This window comes from Crinia signifera, chromosome 4 (genome assembly GCF_055691185.1).
Source record: "Crinia signifera chromosome 4, ASM5569118v1, whole genome shotgun sequence".
In the NCBI taxonomy this organism is placed as follows: Eukaryota; Metazoa; Chordata; class Amphibia; order Anura; family Myobatrachidae; genus Crinia; species Crinia signifera.
The window spans coordinates 56,646,491-56,666,250 of record NC_139220.1 but is presented as its reverse complement, the minus strand read 5'-3'; the positions used below and the strand labels follow the sequence as shown (position 1 = coordinate 56,666,250).

General features: G+C 42.9%; 1 protein-coding gene across 1 annotated transcript; it reads right to left on the bottom strand.

Annotated features, from left to right (window-relative positions):
* Window positions 1–50: 50 nt before the first annotated feature.
* UBE2B (ubiquitin conjugating enzyme E2 B) lies at window positions 51–18,933 on the bottom strand. Its single transcript, XM_083181790.1, has 6 exons — window positions 18,748–18,933; window positions 13,286–13,366; window positions 10,818–10,843; window positions 8,513–8,602; window positions 6,468–6,556; window positions 51–523 (listed from the first exon to the last, which is right to left on the bottom strand). Exons 1-6 carry the CDS (start codon window positions 18,789–18,791, stop codon window positions 395–397), a joined length of 459 nt encoding a protein of 152 aa, XP_083037916.1. The 5' UTR covers window positions 18,792–18,933; the 3' UTR covers window positions 51–394.
* Window positions 18,934–19,760: the final 827 nt, after the last annotated feature.

The following is a 19,760-nucleotide window of genomic DNA, read 5'->3' as shown; positions in this document are numbered from 1 at the left end:
TTCATATACCTTAAGGGAGAGGTGGTGAAGGATAAAAGAAAAAAAAAGTGTAGATTTACAAAAGATGTGTTTTATGAAAATTCCATGCCAACATTATACATTAGAGGAAAAATTACAAACCGGATATATTACAAATGTAGCAATAACTTATTTTCAAACCATGCACAACATGCAATAATGAAAAAAAAAAACTAGTAGAGATACACAAGCTCTTGCACTTTCAAACAAGGGATACAGGAGGAACGGGACTAAGGATCCTGCATTGTTGTTTTTTTAATCAATTTACGGTAATCCTTAGTTTGTGGCATCAGTAGTAGCCTCCATTTCTGTCTGTTCTGAGCGTAAATTGTACACGCAAAAAAGAAAAACGGCTGAAGCAGAGGGAGAAGGGATATTAGGAATCGTTCCAACTTTGTTCCACAATTGCAGATACCCTTTTCTCATATTCACGTTTGTTTTCCTGATAAAGTTGTGCTGCTTGACTGTTCGCAGGGCTATTCGGATTTGGTTCATCAAGAAGGGACTGTAAATAAAAAGGGTTTCAGATGAGTGACATGTAAAAATGTTGCACTTACACACTATCTTAAATAGAGATAGACTTTCATTAAACCAGATGACCCTCCCATACTTAACAGTCTGGATTCATGCTTTAGTAAATTCCTCTCACACCATGGCTCGGCACTGGTTGGAGCCAGCCCTGAACTCGCAATCACTTAAGGCCCCCATACACTAGCCGATTTTGGTCAGATTTCGGCCAGATCAGTCGGATCTGGCCGAAATCGGACCAAAATCGGCTAGTTTTGATGTCCCCTCAGATCCGATGCGCGGTCCCGTGCGCATCGGATCTGCGTCGGGTGGTCGGACCTGCTGCACGTCTGACCACCCGACTTGGGACCTAGTGGGGCGGCGCGGCGGTGGAGGGAGCAGGGGGGGCTGGGGACGCTGCGGGGGGACACAGGCGGCATAGAGCCGGGCAGGGGGAGCCGTCAGTACTGAATAAAAAAAAAAAGCCCATACAATGAATGGGCGGCCTGTGATTGGCTGAGCGCTCTCTCAGCCAGTCAACAATTGGCTGAGAGAGCGCTCAGCCAATCACAGGCTGCCCATTCATTGTATAGGCTTTTTTTTCTAGCACTGACAGCTCCCGGCTCCCTCTGCCCGGCTCCCTCTGCCCCCCCCCCCCCCCCCTGCTCCCCGGGTTTTTTACATGTGATAAATCGAGACGATTTATCACATGTAAAAAATGGCACATCAAGTGCCAATCTAATCAAGCTCCCCCGGGGAGCAGCCGGGGAAGCTCAGGGGGAAGTCGGGGGCGACTTGTCCTAAGGACAAGTCACCCTAGTGTATGGGGTCCTTTACTCCAGTAGGTAAACTGACGCTTTCTACAAGATCCACACTCCAGCATGGTTCTGTATTTGGTTATATACACATACATTCACATGGATGTATTCCTATGGATTTCCCCTTATACACTATCTACCCATTTACTAAATTGCCAAGAAATTACACATTATTTTAACGTGTTTCAATGAAAAACATGTCTAAGAAAAATATGGTTGCCAGACCATGCATTACCTTTGTAACCCCATTGCTGCCCACACTACGCTGCCTGTATCTAAAAACTGTAGAGGATGACCACAGCAATAGGCCCTGCTATTGGCAGTTTTTAGTTTAAAGTAATTGATGTCATTTAGTGGAAATTGATGCAGACCTACCTTGGTCTGTGATAAACATGAGGAAGTTATAGCAACTGTTGAAAGTGCGGTCTGTATCTCAGTGCAGAGATACAGACCAAAATGTGTTCTAGAAGCAGAGAGTAACACCCCAGGCAGAAAAGAGGAAATACACTGCTTGAGACAGGTGCAGGGTGCTAGAATGAATGCTACATAAATGGACATATCTGAAATAGCTATAAAGAATTCTAGGAGATAGAACATATCAGTGTTGCTTGTCCTGTCATGTAAGTAATCGTTGCTGGACGGAGGAGCCAAGGACCTTATGTATAGAGGATATGCACTATATACATGTTCTGGTACACAGTGTGCGGAGTGTTGCGATCATGTACTGTGAAGAATTTTTTAAAATATTATTTATACTCCATCTTCCTGACTATCAAATGTACTAAAGCTTTGGAGAGTGACAAAGTACCAGTCACTCAGCTCCGATCCTAAAAGACATGTTACAGGCCGTGTATGAAAAGCAACGTGACAGCAATGCCCAAACTATCCAATTCTCACATTGATTCTTATTGTAATAATCTAGTGGTCTCTCCATCAACAGACTTTCACCCATAGAATGTATTTTGTAAGCACAGACAACTCCATTTCTAGTCTCCAAACCTTTAAGCACGCCCTAAAAATGGACATACATAAGCTGTTCTACTAATTAACTTTCGTCTGCAGTCCATATATATATATCTCTAAATAGGCTCTCTTTCTGCTTTGTGACTCGGTCATACAGCCCAACCAATAACTTCTTGAATCTAACAGAACCAATAATCAGAATATACTGTAGGATTTATCCTTATCTAGCAAATGCCAATTTCCCTATACATTGTAGTTATTATTCAGTCTTGCTTTATAAGTGTAATGAAATATGCTAGCCCTATAAGTACATTTTGTGTAGCCATATTACAAATTGGGGGAACTTGTGTTTTCATCTGGCGCTATATGGAAACTCCTCTGTACGTCACTATTCCACAGCGGGGGCGGCTTTGAATATCCTTCCTACTGTTTTTTTTTCCACTTTTGAGCTCATACTGACGTCATAAGAAAAGGAATAATTATCAGATTGAGAACCAATGTGAGCGCAATGTAATATCACTCCTTTGTTTGCCATCTTTTACTATAATTAGTCTATATGATATCGTAAAACGAAGCTCACCTTGCAATTACATGCTCTCAACATACAACAAACCTAAACTAGATTACTAATGTGCATTGTATGCATTACCTACTACAGCGCTAATGTTGGGTACACACCAAAACGATTTGGGCACAATCCCATCAATCTGGATCCAATTCAGATCGGGTCAAAATCGTTTGGTTGGATCAGATTCCAATTCTACCTGCTGCAGGTAGGATCTGTATAAGATCCATTCATCTGAATACAGAAGGGATCAGATCGTATGCAAATCGTATCGCACGATTTGCATCCAATCCAAATCGTTTTGGTGTGTACTCAGCATTAGTTATATGTCACTATATTGTATCTAGTTAGGGACATTGGCATGTCAGCGTTCCCAAATAACAGTTACTGCAATTGGAGGTGACCTAGTAGTGAAGTAATGAAATAGTCTGCTAATATCAGTGTGGTAAACAATGTGATACAGGTTAGACAGGCAATGAAGTCTCGCCTGTCTAACCTGTTTTGTACATAAGAGCCATTATCTTATTTTGTTTAGATTTCTTTCTCATGTAATTATAGTTACTAACATTGTCACTAGCCATTTAGCTCTTTTTTTTCCACTGGCTACATCAGGCTGTTCATCCCAACATAGAACAGTGTTTCCAAACATTGGTAAAAGTCCAGGAGGTACTAGTCATATCCATTCTTGAGCACATCTAGTTAAAGTAACGTAACCAAGGTACTAATTAAGCCTCCTGTGCTGAAGTTTGGCTATCCTTAAACCTGAAGCGGTCAGCTGGGTACGTACAAAGGCATTTATCGTTGCAACGTGTTTCTGAACAAAACAGTGTGCACATAGCAAAGTGTCTACCAGCAATTGTGTGTCCGGCAGTTGTTCATTGCACCTTCCCATCTGATGCGATGGGACTAATTATTATTATCGCTTATGTCTATGGCACCACAAGGGTTCCGCAGCACCTGGCAATACATAGATGAGCAAAGAACAATACAAGAAAGATTGCGATTTACAAATGCAAATTAGGACAAGTACATGGTAAATAAGAAAAGACAGATGCAACAGTGGACACTGATGCAATTATAACAGTGGCAGAGATAAAGGGGGAAATTTACTAAAGGAAATTTGTAAAAAATCTGTGTATTTGTATCCAGAAATACACTTATTTTTGACATTTACTATCCCGAAAATACGGCAATTCGTATTCGTATTGATGTGCTATCAATACGAATATGAATTGCCATATTTTCGGGATAGTAAATGTCAAAAATAAGTGTATTTCTGGATACAAATACACCTATTTTTTACAAATTTCCTTTAGTAAATTTCCCCCAAAGTCTAAGAAAAGCACATGGGGAGAGAGGGCCCTGAAGCTCTGAATACTTTCCGGATGCACTGTACATGCATGCTGTAACAATATATTGTTCTGCCATACATCAGACCATGCAGTGTGTATGTCACATGCAATGTATCATTCATCAGCTGGCACACACATCATGCAATATACACCCAGCCTTAGTGTGCTCTGAGCAGTGTGTGTTACGCAGACGGCAGATGGTGCCACAGTGTACTTGCATCTCTGTACACAAGCAGCAAATCCACAGAGCCACCAGCTGAGACATTTACATATTTTCCCACAGCATCCAAATACAAAGATGCAGAAGCTCTGAATTAGGCCCAAAGACCAGAACAGCCACATTTGTTCTCTGTTCTGAAGACTCGGGGATAGATTTATTGAGTTTGGTGAAGTGATAGTGTCTGGTTTTTATCATCGGCCAATCTGCTCCTACCTGTCATTTTTCAAACCAAGCCTGTAACTTTACAGTTAGGAGCTGATTGGCAGGTGATAAAAACCAGACACTATCACTTCACCGAGCTTAATAAATCTGCTCCAACGTTCTGTTCAAAACAGTGAAAAGAAAATCTGAAAGTTTGTTACTACTAGTCATATTTGCCATTCATAAAGGATTCAGAGTCAAAGGTTTAGCATAACGCCAAAGCTCTGCCTTATACATATTTATATCACTGCCTTCTACAGAAAAAACAAATACTCAAAGAGAGCAGATATTTTGGGGGGACAGAATGTAATAAACCCCATACACACAAGACAATATATCGGTAATGATATCTATCCTCTAGTGCAGGGCTGGGCAATTGCAGCCCTCTAGATGTTGAGGAACTACACATCCCAGCATGCCTTGCATCAGTTTCAGCATGGTCACATAGCAAAACTAATGCAAAGCATCCTGGGATGTTTAGTTCCTCAACATCTAGAGGGCCGCAATTGCCCAGCCCTGCTCTAGTGTTTACGCTCAATATTGATACTGATGCATGCTCTCGTGTATCGCTAACAACCACCTCTGGACATCTGTGCTGCATGCACAATCTTGACTATAATCATCAACCATGCATGCTAGCAGCCGGGGTGGGTGACAAAACTGAATCATCGGGAATTACCCTTGTTCAATAAGTAGTGCTCAATCTAGACTGTTTAGCAGGGTGCCACGCCATGCCCGATTTTAAAAAGGGCAAAATGCTCCCTGTAGCATGAATAGATACCATGCACATGACATCTGATCACATTGACCAGATAGCTTGGGGAAGCCCAGAACCCTCCGTAGGTGCCAGGTCCGCCCCCAACAATGACAGCGACGGCAGCACGGTTAACTTTAAGCAGAATTCTTTATTTTGCCACTGTCTTTAGAAAATGACAATGGACGATTCATCTGATCACTTTCCACAACATTTGCCTGTGTTCTTTACATCACTCACAAATGTGCATTCTGAGTATTTTCTGCATTGCAAACTAGGATACCTTCCTCTTTTTAATGCTTTTAGTTAAAAGTGGTTGCTTATGCCAAACCGGTCCTCGAGATCTACCAACAGCTGTAGTCATTACTAACTGTCACATTTTCAAACCTGCTGCTTTCATTCCTACTATAGATCCACAGGTTGCCTGGAAAACATGCACCGTTGGTAGATCTTGAGGACAGTTTTGGCCACCCCTGCCATAAGTCATCCAAGCTGCACTTGTATATGTCCCTCAAATTTCCATGACAAGACTACTTTAGGTGAAGTTGCTTATAAAACAATAGCAAGTTGAACATTCTTTGTCATTGGTGCTGCTGCCAAAACAATCACCTCTCTTTCAAAGTCATTAATGCCATAATTATAACCCAAGCCCTTGTTTTAAATATCCTTTGTGTTCCTCGTTTACTCGGGTGTCACCATTTGTTAATGTTGCAGTTATGTTTCTATCTAAGGATCGAATAGGGGTGAGGTTACCAAACTAGATGGGCCTAGTACAGGCATTCCCAACCACGGTCCTCAAGGCACACCAACAGTGCAGGTTTTGTAGATATCCAGGCTTGAGCACAGGAGACTTAATTGGTATCTGAGGGATTCTGATTAAACCATCTGTGCTGAAGCCTGGATATCACTAAAACCTGCACTGTTGGTGTGCCTTGAGGACCATGGTTGGGAATGCCTGGCCTAGTAGTTCTTATCTGTCATCAAATTCTATGCAACCACCTCACAGAACACATTGTTTTGGCCTAAACCAAGACAGGAGTACTTCCCTGAAGCGTCATCAAGCTCTTACCTGAATTGATGTTAATATGGATGAAACATCATAAGTTGGGCTCCAGCGGTTCTGAAGGATGTCTAAACATATGCTACCATCAGCGTAAACTACAAGAAAGATTTTTGCAGTATTTAATTATAAGCAAAAGATCACATTAAGTAAAAAAAAAACAAAAAACAAACAAACACATGGTTGGTGATGGGGGAAAAAATAGCTGGGCTGAAAAACGCTCAGTGCATTCACACTGAGCTTTTTTCACCCCTATTAGTCTTTTTCCTGGGGGTGGACGACTTTCCATATCAGGGCGCTATGGAAGCCATCCTCCCCATCGCTCATCTGCTCGCTTCATGCGCTTAGAAAATGCCCTGAAATCTCCTATGTGTAGGACCCATAAGATCACTGCTGGACTCATTCAGTATGAGAATGCAATCTGACATTTACACACAGACAACTAATAACGAAGGTTTAAAGTCTGTATAATGTGCCCTACACACGGGTAACATGGGAGATGAGCTAGATTGCTCAGGGCACAGTGATGTTCCGCTGAGCAATGTGTCAGGGCCAGCGTTCTCCAGTTAGAAAACTGGCCAAGAGTGATTAATATCCAGCGTGCTGAACCGGGCGAATGGGACGCACGTCACTATGGCCTCTACATACATAGCGATGTAGAGCCATTTTATGAGTGATGTAGTTAAATTGCTCAGAAACATTGCTATGTGTGTAGTCCCCATAACAGCAAATATTCACAGCAACTATGATCAGTCCACTTTTATATGATCCAACATACAGTAATCTGTCATAGAAAACCAAAATGGCAAAATAAGAGACTTTTCAACCAACACCTGAAACGGTAATTAAATGAAAAAATATAATAATAAAAATAAAAAAATCTTCTCTGGGACAGCCAGACACTGCGGACCCCTCATTTACAGGGAATGTGTATAAAACAACCTGTGCAAATAACTTGCACCTGCAATTTCTATGGACATGAATGCACAATACAAAACATCTGTCTGTTAATGTGATATAGTCTGGATAGGACATTTAAGTTTTATTTATTTTGTGATCAGTTGGAACATTATTTAGAAGCAGGGTTAACAAAGCTAAAACTCCCACCAAACTCATCAACAAAAGGAGACCATAAAATATTCCGTATTTTCATATTAATACCAGCATTTTGCTTATTGGGAAATATGAAATAAATAAATAAATAAATGTGTACACAAGGTGAGATTTAATATTAGATTTTGACTATATAGTCAAAATCCCATGCATCGTATGCAGATCGCACAGGTTTTTTACCTTGCGCTCCCGATGCGCGCTCCCGTTACAGCACAAATCGAAACCCAGATAGACAGGGCAGCAATGACTATATAGTGCAAATCTAATGTAGATTTCTAACTCTACTATTTACATACAATTCATGCAAAGATTGCATAGCACTCGAATCTTAAGTCGAACAGCAAGAGAATCTCACCGTGTGTGCACACCATTAAGCAATCTTTCAATCTGTAAGAGTCCTATATCATATAAACGCTCTAATACTAATATAACCGTCAGAAGTGTAACCGTGTTTTGGGAACAGAACATAAAATACAGCTTTCTGTGCGGATTCGATGAAATACCTTGTATGCCGCCACAAGTTATGTGGGGTACACACCACGACGACCCGCTCACAATGCACATTGTGAGCGGGTCGTCAGTGTTTCTTCAGACCCTCTCACGATGATGCGGGGGAGGGGGGGGGGGCACAACCCGCTCACGATGTGCACGGTGAGCGGGTCCGATCCGATGGCGACCCGCACCCGGCTGTATGGTCGTTCTTCAGATCCTACCTGCTGCAGGTAGGATCTGAATAACGACCGACCTGTGGGACCGCGCATCGGATCGGTATCAGTCCACAACAGGACAGAAAAGGGCCCAATCACCACACAATCTACATCCAATTGGATCTAGATTGATGGGATTGGGCCCTAGTCGTCCTGGTGTGTACCAGGCATTAGTGCAGCTATAGCAACATGTAGTTTCATAGATAGTAAAATTTACAAACTGTAGGCACTCACCATTCGGATGAAACATTTTTGAGGCAAATCTAACAGTAGGTGGTTTATTTGGATACTCTTCCGAAAATTCTATGACGAGTTTAAATGTGCCTAAATGAGAATATAAACACTGAAACAAAATCTACATTTAAAAAAAAAAAGTTTGCCACAGAAAAAGTTTTTTAAGAGTATTTATGGTATTAGAGCTAACAAAAAACTACACTGAAATTGTGGTAAATCAGTAACACATGTCAAATAAAATTATGCTCTATATGCTGGGTGTAAAATGATTGTATAAGAACTTCTAATAAACAACAATGCAATATATTTTAGTTAGTCTACTTTATAAACCATCTCCTTGTACATCTGCCCAAGTTAGATGCCAAAAGCACTAAACGTCTCCTCTGATAAAAGGTTAAGGCAAGTCTGCTGTGAGGTTGTGTGAAAATGTATCTCTATGGATGACCGGCAAATGTATAGCAGGGGTTATACCCACATTTAAGTATTTGGAACTAATAATTTGTAAGAAATTGTAAATGCTTTACACAGTGGTCAGGCTCAGGATAGCCTATCCGGGTGCCGGACGGGATTCCGACAGTCATTTACCCAATGTCGGGATCCCGACTGTTAAAACACAGACAGACAGGATCCCGACGGCCACCGGCTATTCTCCCTCGTGGGAGAATATAATAGGTGGTGAGTGTAGCGAGCCACCGTGCCCGCAATGTTGTCTAAGTCCGGCCAGTCGGGATCCCAACGTCTGGCTAATGAATGTCGGGATCCCAACTGTCGGAACCCTATACCACACCCGTCTATCCTTCCCCAAATCCCAGAAATCTCACTCCATGTTATGCCAAACATTTCCCCAACTGTCCAGTGATTTCTCATTACCTTAATCCCCTATGTGAAACTTGTTGAAATCCTGCTGTCATGGGTGTGCAAGAACATAATTGCTGTATGCATGTACAGAAAAAGATTAAAAAAAAAAAAAAAAAAAAAAAAGTTCCAGGAGTGTTTTACTCTAATAGCAGAAGGATTTTTTTTTGTACAACCAATAGAAATAAATAACAAAAATTGAATACTGCGAGTGAAAATGTTTAGTCAATTCTTAACCCTCAATGATTACCATTTTGCTACAACGTGGTTTTGTAAAAAAAAAAAAAAAAAAAGAAATGAACCTTCATTACATACGCTAATTATTACACTAACATATTGCCCATCCTCAGTCAAGTTCAGGCAACATTTGAAGCAGCAACACTGCAAAATAAAAAGTGATCACAGAAATGCTAAATCAGTGTTTCATGAAAGCTTTCTCAAATGGGCAAAACCATGTGCAGGTGGCGCAAATGTAACATGTGCAGAAGAGCTAGATTTTGGAGAGTTATTTGATTATTTTAATTTTTACACTGCAATTTATATTTCAAAATGAATAAACCCCCGTCCAAATCTAACTAACTCTGCACCAAACATTTGCCCCACCTGCAGTGCACATGGTTTTGTCCATCTGCGAAAGATCTTTTATTTGCAATCCACTCTGACTCAGGCCCTCTGTCCTCAAAGTACCCAGACAGTACAGGTTTGTAGATCATCCAAGGCTGAGATAATAATTGAGTCACCTGTGCTCAAACATAGGATGCCACCGATGCGCTCTTGTGGTTCGTCAACGACCCCCTTTTTTGTCTGTACATTAAGTTAAATTCTAACTCTATCTCATCAGCGACAGCATGCTCCTGGATGTTGCCGCTGAATGATATTGTTAAAGATCAGTGTGTATGTACTATGGCCCTTATTCTGGTTCACTGGCAAAGGCAAATTCCTTCTCAAATGGACAAAACCATGTGCACTGCAGGTGGGGCAGATGTAACACGTGCAGAGAGGTTTAGATTGGGTGGGTTATTTTGTTTCTGTGCAGGAAAAATACTGGCTGCTTTATTTTTAAACCGCAATATAGATCTCACTTTGAAGTAAAACCTCACCCAAATCTAACTCTCTCAAGTTACATCTGCCCCACCTGCAGTGCACATGGTTTTGTCCATTTGGGAAGGAATTTGCCTTTGCAAGTGAACCAGAATTATGGCCTATATCGTTTGTCCAAGATTACAGGCAGTTTAAGGGCAAAATCCTTAGCAATATAGTGCAATGTGTACACACCTGAACAGTCCAGGTTTTGGAGGACAGAGTTTGATTCTAGCACTTCATTTAACAGCCATAGAAACCATAGCATGTATAGCAAGCAATTTTAGGATTCATCAGCATGCTTTATAAGTAGGGCTAAGAATCTAATAAGCCTCAGAACACAAACATTAAAACTCTGCCGGAAACTTACCATCCTCAAAAGGTGTTCCTTCAGGCCTAGAAGAAAATAAGACAGAGGAATGTCAGTTTTACAGTTCTAAACAATATGTGCAGAACCAGACACTGAACTTCGGTAGAAGTCAATTATACAGAGCTAAACAACAGATCACTGACCTGAAAGTGCTAATTATGTCACATTTCTAAAGAAAAAAAAGTAATTGTAACAATTATCGGTACTTGTTTCCTAGCACGGCGGCCACGATTTTCAAGCGTATGGCATCTTATGCATTGTATCGCATCGCATGCCATATAGCCGCATGCGATGCGATTTTGGCCCCCCTATACGATTTTTTAGGGGGGAAGCGTGGCGAGCGCAGCGAGCCCCGCGAGGGGACGCGGATACCTTCACAGGTAAACGCGTCCCTTCGCGGGCTTCACAGGTATCCGCGTCCGCTCGCCACGCTTCGCGCTCGCCACACTATTCTATTCTCAACTCCACGCCGACGTGGATAGTGGGGGTATGAAAAGGTCGTAGGACGCGTACCGCCGCCCCACGCGGGCTCGCTGCGCTCGCCACGCTTCGGGTTGACGTTTATAGTTGGGGGGTGGCGTGGGGGTGCATTTAACATTGTAAGCACCCATTTGGGTGCTTAACATTGTATAAGCACCCATTAGGGTGCTTATACAATGTTCAATCGCATCGCATCGTATGGCATTGTATGCCATGTACAATGGCATACAATTTCAAAATTGTATGCCATCGTGCAGTATCGTACGATATCGCGTCGCATACCATCGTATGCGTTATGGTATGCGATGGGCGCTGCCAAAATACACAAGTACCACAATTTATAATCTTATAAGGTGGCCATTTAACATTAAAAACACCCATTAGGGTGCTTATACAATTTAAAATCGTATACCATTGTATATGGCATACAATGCGATGGTATACGATTTTAAATTGTATAACATCGGGTGCCATCGTGCAACATCGCATACCATTGTAAGGCTTATGGTATGCGATGCGATGGGCGCCGTGCTAGGAAACAAGTACCCAATTATCAATTCAATGTTTAAAATTAAGTGATTAATTGGAAAAGAGGCATATCTACATGGGTTTTAAATACTGTATTTGCTGTCATCGAGTAGCTTCTGCAACATCTATTCCACTAACTTCTAACAGTGGCAAAATAAAAATCCATGTATTATATTTCTAGAAATATCTAGTTGTATAAAAGAACCTTTGTAGCATGTGCCTCTAATAGTGAGCCCCCCAATTTTTGGAAACGAGCAGTCTAGCTCTAAAGTGCTGAAACACAAAAATATTACCACATATGTTGCCCCTAACTGTCATTTCACACTGTCAACAGCAGTTAGGAGCAGATTAGTTGGAACTAGTTGCCCTTCACTTCATCACTCTTTGTATTTCTAGTAGATTTCTGTTTGCAGCCTTCCTGGGGTACGAGCATAAATCTGACAAAACTGGTTCTGCAATGCTGTTTCGTGCCCTACTGCAGCACAAACAGCTTCGCTGCAGAGCACGCAAGTCGGAGAATGCTGGCTCTCCCAACTACACACCCATGACTACCGGCACTCTCCGACATAACAGCGCACCGAATAGCCCTGGGAGCGATTATACTTATCCTGGATCCCATTTGTTTTACCTTGAAACTGGGCTTTTTTCAGCTAAATTTGATAGCCCTATAATGACGATCAGGCTAAAATCCAGATATTAGCCTGTTTTTTTAACTTGAAAATTAGCACTGCTAATAGTATTCCAATACAAGTTCTGTAAAGTACAATACATTTATTGTAAACATTAAATTCAATGTATTTTTGTGTTTCAGCATATGAGAGCTGGATTCCAAAATGCACTGGTAGAATAAAGGTCCATACACACTGGGCAACTATGGCCAGCATGTATGGACAGCGATGATCACTATCATCGCTGGGGGAAAGCCACTCAGTGCATACACACTAAGAGGCTTTCCCCCTGCCCGGCGCCGTCAGCAGGGGGAAGATGGCTTTGCACTGCGCTATGCAAAGCCGTCCTTAAAGCCGCTCATCTGCTGCTATTACCAGCAGATGAACGGCTTTCCCAGCGATGATGCCAGAGCGCGCAGCAGTGCTCACCGTTCATAGTTGGGGCATACACACTGGGCGGCTTTGAGCTGAAAGCCTCTCAAACTTGCTGTTTTGAGCAGCTTTCAGCTCAAAGTCGCCAAGTGTGTATGGGCCTTAATTGTCTCATGACAAAAAATAATACAATTCTAGTGTGTATGTAGGTGTGATAGGGAATACAGATAGTAGACTCCGCTTGGGCAGGAGCTGATGTGAATGGACAAATATTTTCTGTAAAGAGCTGAGAAACATGTGTGCACTATAGAAATAACTGCTAATAATAATTATTAAGTTAGTGAGGCATACTAGAATCCTTTAATAGTCCAAAGAAAGCAGTTTACTTTACAGAAGCAAAAGGACAGTTTCCAAACATACCCAAATATGACTGCATTCCAGACCATAATATTGTTCTCAGAGGGTGCGCCACTGACTCCAACAGGAGGATCCTCCTGCAATCTGTGAACAAGTGTTTTTAAAAGTTTATATAAAATGTAGCCCTCATATAGAATTACATATTAAGTAAACATTTCAAAAGGCAGAATTTGACACTGGTATATTTTATTGAGTCCTATATAATTAAGAAACACTGAATATTTTGTACTTGGCCAGGACAAATATCGGTCACCAGGCTGCCATGGCAACTAGGAGGTCACGCTGTTAATTTATTCTAACCCTTGTCTACTGTACTGGAGACGAACTGTGGAAGAAGGGTGAGTGAGGCTATAGGGAACCATTAAACTAGTTCCTGGAATGGACCATTACAGACATAACATACAGTATGTGCATATCTATTGCTGTTTCAACTGAGCCGCTGGTACAGAAGCCTTCAGTGTCAGACCTTCCTGTTAGGATGACAGCAGCCGTGAAGACAGTAATAAGAGAAGTGCATAAGATTCTATGTTATGGCCAAATAATTCCAAGCAGATGCACTGGAAGCATTGGTTGTGATGGTATATATGATGCGACGTAGTAATTTTAGCTGTAAACAGTTATGAAGAATGGCACGTAATGATTTTTAGGGTTGGTGTAGTACATACTTGCGAAAATGTATTTCGGAGAGATTGTGACGGTAGCACCTAGAAGAGTGGATATGTGCTGCTACATCTGATAGGTGTGCTATAAAAATGGGTTACATCGAATTGTAGGTGAGCCCCAAAGCAGTTAGGAAGATCTACTGTACTTGTTGAAGAAAATACACTGATACATGTCAGGGCGTGTACAGGTATTGTGTTTTACAAGTGTTTCCATGTAAGTGGCCACGAAAAACCTTAAAATGCATGAAACCATAGTGACCATTGTGCTTCATAACCAGTGGTTGGTTCCATTTCCCCCAAAAAATGTGACAGCTGCATATTATGGGTTAGATTAAATCCGGTGCGATTACTACACTCCTTCAGGTAGCCAGGGAGTATCCTGCAGTAAGCAGGAGGGTACGCAACTATGGTGTAGTATGCTGTATATAAAGTGTACAACACTGGTCAAGTATAATATCCTCCGTTTATATTTTTGTATGAAACCTTTGGATAGTAATTGGAAAGTACTCCTTTCACACTGAATGAATACCCTGGGGTATTGCTGGAGCGATCCGTGTCCTGTCTGTGAAAGGCTCAAGTAAATATAGCCAATATTATATGGTTCTGTGTTCCGGGGAGTTCAAGAGAAAACGCACAACCAAGATCGCACTCACGATGTCATAGCAGCTGAAATGACTGTAGGCTCTGCTATTTTGACCTGAATCACATCTCATTAAAATAATGGATATGCATATACAAAAAAGTAAACATCAGAGATGAGCAAACGTTTGCCATTGTAATAAAAGGGGAGTAGAGAAAAAGCAATCCAATTTTTTCTGTGGTAAAATAAATATATAAACTAAACAATGCTGTGTAGCAGAACATCGTTGAACCCAAGTGCAGGGTGATGATCAGTGAGAACATATTTACAGTTTGAAGAGCAAAATTTTAGATGTCATGTATCGCAACAGCAGCAATACAACACATTCCAAGTTCTGTACTCCAAAATGTAAAAAAGCCCTCCTCGATCCTCACCAGTACCATGCACTTAGTGAACACTACATAGGGAAAGTTGATATAAAAATCAAATAACATTAATAAAATATGAAAACACAAGTCATAAATGACTCCATTTCATAAAAGTTCATGGGGGGAATGTAACAGGATGTGAGAATTCAAATGCGAGAGATTTTAGAGCTGCAATATTTTACACTGCAAACCAAATTGATTTTGCCATGTAAATTATTACCAACCAACCTACAATGCCTAAAACACAACCAGTAAACCAGTAGTCTCAATAAGTGTAAATGGAAACTATCATTTCAAAACTCAATCTTAAACCCTACTGACATTTATACTTTATATAGTCCAGAAGATTAAGCAGGTGAATCCAATAGGCAATGTTATAAACTGGGAAATCCACAGAGCACCTACGCGTTTCACTGACCCCTGTCACCTTGATAAAAGGTGACAGGGGTCAGCGAAACGCGTAGGTGCTCTGTGGATTTCCCAGTTTATAACCTTGCCTATTGGATTCACCTGCTCAATCTTCTGGACCTGAGCTCCAAATCCTGGGAGAACTCTTTTTCAAACTTGGACATAATACCGCAAACATCGTCGAGGTTGTTCCAGCGTGTGAGTACACTTTGCCCTAATTCAACAAGGACTTTTACACCTCCAGCGGCCTCCAAAATTCATTGGTTCCCCCAAGGACTTTCTACAAAGGACTCATGCCCGGTCCAGTGCAGGTCATATTATGTGCTAAGGTTAAAATCCACTTGCAATTTCTTTGTTTTTAATCTTTGATTATTACTCCTTTTTTATATCCGGATTAATGTATATTGTGCCATTAAAATTGTTATTTTAGACATTGATTCACTTGCAATTAACGGATTAATTTATACAGCGCTGCTTTCTTCTTTTTTCCTGTTAAGGAGTGGACTACTCCTTTTTTAGCACCTGCTTATTGATTGAGAGAAAGGCTAGTGACAAGCGCTCCTAATCAACCTGGGTTGATATTTCCTTTTAAATCTGTTTTCAACCCTGCTCACAAAGCTGATTGAAGTAACATGTCACTCGACCAGAATGACTTCAACTGTGTGCGTTTACTCTGCACAATATCCAGGGTTACTGCATGTGCAATAACCTGGGATATTTATGTCAGTGTAAAAGGGGTTTATTACCAGTGTATGAACTCTATATAGAACAATTGTTTCTTTTAATGCCTATAATTTTTGGATTGTATTGATACTTTATAAAATGTTGTTGTTTTTAACCAAAATGCACTGTATATGTATTTTTATTAACAACTGTTTTTTTTTTCACTCCCAAAGCACTGTCCTCCCTCTTTTTTTTCATAATTATAGGTGGGACATGGATAAAGTTCTACAACAGGGGTGGCCAACCCGCAGCTCTCGAGCCACATGCGGCTCTTCCCCTGTTAAAGTGCGGCTCCTGCTCCCACTGGAACGGAAGCCGCAGTGCTGCCCGGCGATGCGGCTATTTCTGGAAGGCAGCACCCTCCGAGCTATGCCGCCGCTGTCCTTAGCTTGTGGTGTAGCCGAGTAGCAAGGGAGCGCTACCCCTGCAGCTTCTGCTCCGGTTCTTCTCCCCGCTTACAACTCTCCTGCAGGAGTAGCAGCCTGCCCCCCTTTAACCATGTGATGCCGGCGTGCTCCCCCGACGTCGCGGACCGTCATTCATGGCGCAACAACAGTGCACACAATATTTGAAATGTCCACTGAAAGGGACACCAGGAGGGGAGCAGGAGCGCGCTCTGCACTGTGCTCTGCTCCTCTCTCCATAGAAGCAGCTGCATCGCTCTCCGTCTCTACCTGCAGCAGCGAAGGCTGGGCTGACCCTCATATAAAAATTTACAGTAAGTGGCACTTTTGGGGGTATTGATTAAGGGACACTACTAGTGGCAGAATGTGGGGGTATTACGTATTGCATAATGTGTGGAATGTGTAAGGGGCATTACGTGTGCAGCATCATGTGTAATGTGTACTATGGTGCACTGCATCATGTGTAATGGGCACTATGGTGTGCGGCATCATGTGTAATGGGCACTATGGTGTGCGGCATCATGTGGAATGGGCACTATGGTGTGCGGCATCATGTGGAATGGGCACTATGGTGTGCGGCATGCTTCCAAATAGATCATGCTCCTTTTTTGGGCGCGTGCGCCTTCGGCACACGCATGTTGTTGGCTTTTAGCTTGACTACAGATATTTTTCGGCTCTTTACCTCTGACCAGTTGGCCAACCCTGTTCTACAATGAAAGGATATCACAATTGATAACATAATATGACAATAACCTGTGATTGTACCAGACCATTAATCATGTAGCACAACAGCCTGAGTATAAGCTGCCACAAAACAAGAACAGTGCAAAACACTCAATACCATACACTAGTTCGATTTGGGCTGATTCCACCCAATTCCGACAGACCAGGCTGAGAAATCGGATGTGTTTGACATCCCATCGGGTCCGATGCACAGTCGCATGCAGGTCCGACCTCCAACTCAGACCAGGGTTGCATGATACATCACATGTGAAAAGGACCGCATGTGATGTATTGCAAGCGATCCTGCTGCCCGGGAAGGTCCACGATGGCTCAGCAGGGGGGGGGGGGTGGCACTTCTGTGAGACATCACAGTAGCATATGGCCACCTTAAGGGCCCATTTACTATAATATTGCATATGCAATGCAATCTGGGCAGGATATACTTCCCAGGATCGCTATGCAATCCTTTCGGCAGCATGTATGTCCCTGCAGATCTGCTTTACCAGGGGGTCTGCGCATGCACAGTGAGTACTGACCTGCACAGCCCCGCCAGCAGTGCAGTCTGTAGCCCATAGGCCATCTGAGATGATGGCAGTCCAAGGACCTGATGCTGCATTGGGTCCCAGATGACCTCCCGACAGTCAGGATTCTGATGGTCAGTATACCGAAATCGGAATCCTGACTGCTAAATGCCAGACAGTTGGGATCCCAATTTACAGGGGCTTGTCTTCATTGGCGTCCACAACCCCATAGAGCGAACCTGTGGTAAGGGGCTTCGATGTGCTCGCCCCGTCGGAGTACCGGCAGTCAGGATGTGGGTGTCAGGCCGCTATACCACACCCTACTGCCCGATACATCAGGCAACATCGCATCCAATCAAGAAACCTATGGGGGATGTGGTTGCGAGCGGGGCAGAGGGATTGCAGCAGGTATCAGAGATTCCTGCTGCGGTCCCTCCTAAATGCATTCAGTGGATACTTAATATTTGCAACTAATCCCTGAAAACAATGAGCAGCATATATCATATGATAAATGGGCCTCACACAGACTGGTATTGTGTATTCGCCATGCTTGCCACGCTCCAGAAGTCTGTGCACTCAGAATACACAGCTTCCTCTCCCTTTATACACAAGGAAACGCTTTAATACAGATAGGCCAGCACTCACTAGTACACTGTACTGTACACCATAGGGGGGGGGAATCGGCTGTGGCAAAATACTAAATATATAAACCCAGAGATCGATAGATAGATATGGACTGGGGAGTGGGACACATTGGAAATAAACATCCAGCGCGCTGATACGTGTTCCTAGGGCCTGCGGGGACTCCCCTGCCATCTGGCGCTCTGGGACGGGTGTAGGGGGGTAGCAGTAATGACGTGATGCCCCCCTGCAGGTAACAGTACCCGGGTACTCCAGGACAGACTCCACATCCTATATGTACAAGACGCCGCCACTGGCTGGCAGGAACGTCCCCGGTCAGGCCTCAGGCAGCGGAGAGTTAGGAGTTCGGGCTAAGTGGCCTGCGCGATACTAACCTCTTGAAGTCCCTCATAAGCCTCCTCCTAGCCGGGGTGGACATGTCCCTTTGCGGGGCGGACGGAGGGAGTGAGGGGAGAGTGGGAGCCCGGACCCGGCGACTACCGTACTGTCACACAAACAACCTGCGCTGACGTCACCAGCGCCCGCCGCCTCCCCGACTAGGGTGGAATGGAACCTTCCATCGGACCGCTCCACCCCGGCCCCTGTAACGGGGGTGTCCAGGCTGCTGCTGCCCCTGCCTCACGTGCCGTATGCAACCATGTCAGCAGCGCCCAGCGCTCACAGTCTTTTACAGCACATGTTTAAAACACGAGGATAGTAAAATGTGGAGTGATGCGTTCTAGGTGGTAGGGTAGTGTCCCTGAGTCGAAAAGTAAACAACCCCCCTGAGTGATCCGAATGGAACAGTCTCAGAGTCAGGGTAACAACAACAGAAAAGTTCCTGTAGAAAGATGTCGTCACATCATGTGACTTGTACTGTCTGTGTACATCATGTACAGTTGTCTGTGAGTGTCACTATGTGAGGTTGTGTAATAGTGTCAATGATTATGTGGGTATAGTGCAGTGGTTCTCAACCTCAGTCCTCAGTATCCCCAACAGTGCACATTTTCCAGGTCTCCACACAGAATCACAGGTCAAATAATTAGCTCCACCTGTGATCTTTTGAAATTTGCGCAAATATATGTAACCAATATCTCTGAATTCTATTATGTAGTGTTCTAGACTGGTTACTAATGCCATTGAGGGGTAGATTTATTAAGCTTGGTGAAGTGTTAAAGTGTCTGGTTTTTATCACTGGCCAATCAGGTCCTACCTGTCATTTTTCAAACCAAGCCTGTAACTTCACAGTTAGGGGCTGATTGGCTGTGATAAAAAGCAGACACTATCACTTCACCGAGCTTAATAAATCTGCCCCTCAGTGAGCTCGGAGAAACCATGTATTGTTACTTACTCAGTATTACCCCTCCTCCCATGCACCTGAATGGCATTACTAAACTAATTGAGCACC

Excerpts from the sequence above, each read along its gene's own strand:
- UBE2B (XM_083181790.1), bottom strand. The coding sequence starts at position 18,791 with ATGTCCACCCCGGCTAGGAGGAGGCTTATGAGGGACTTCAAGAG. Across the intron at positions 13,367-18,747 it reads CTTATGAGGGACTTCAAGAG|ATTGCAGGAGGATCCTCCTG; the intron begins GTTAGTATCGCG and ends ACTTGTTCACAG. Across the intron at positions 524-6,467 it reads CCATATTAACATCAATTCAG|TCCCTTCTTGATGAACCAAA; the intron begins GTAAGAGCTTGA and ends TTTTATTTACAG.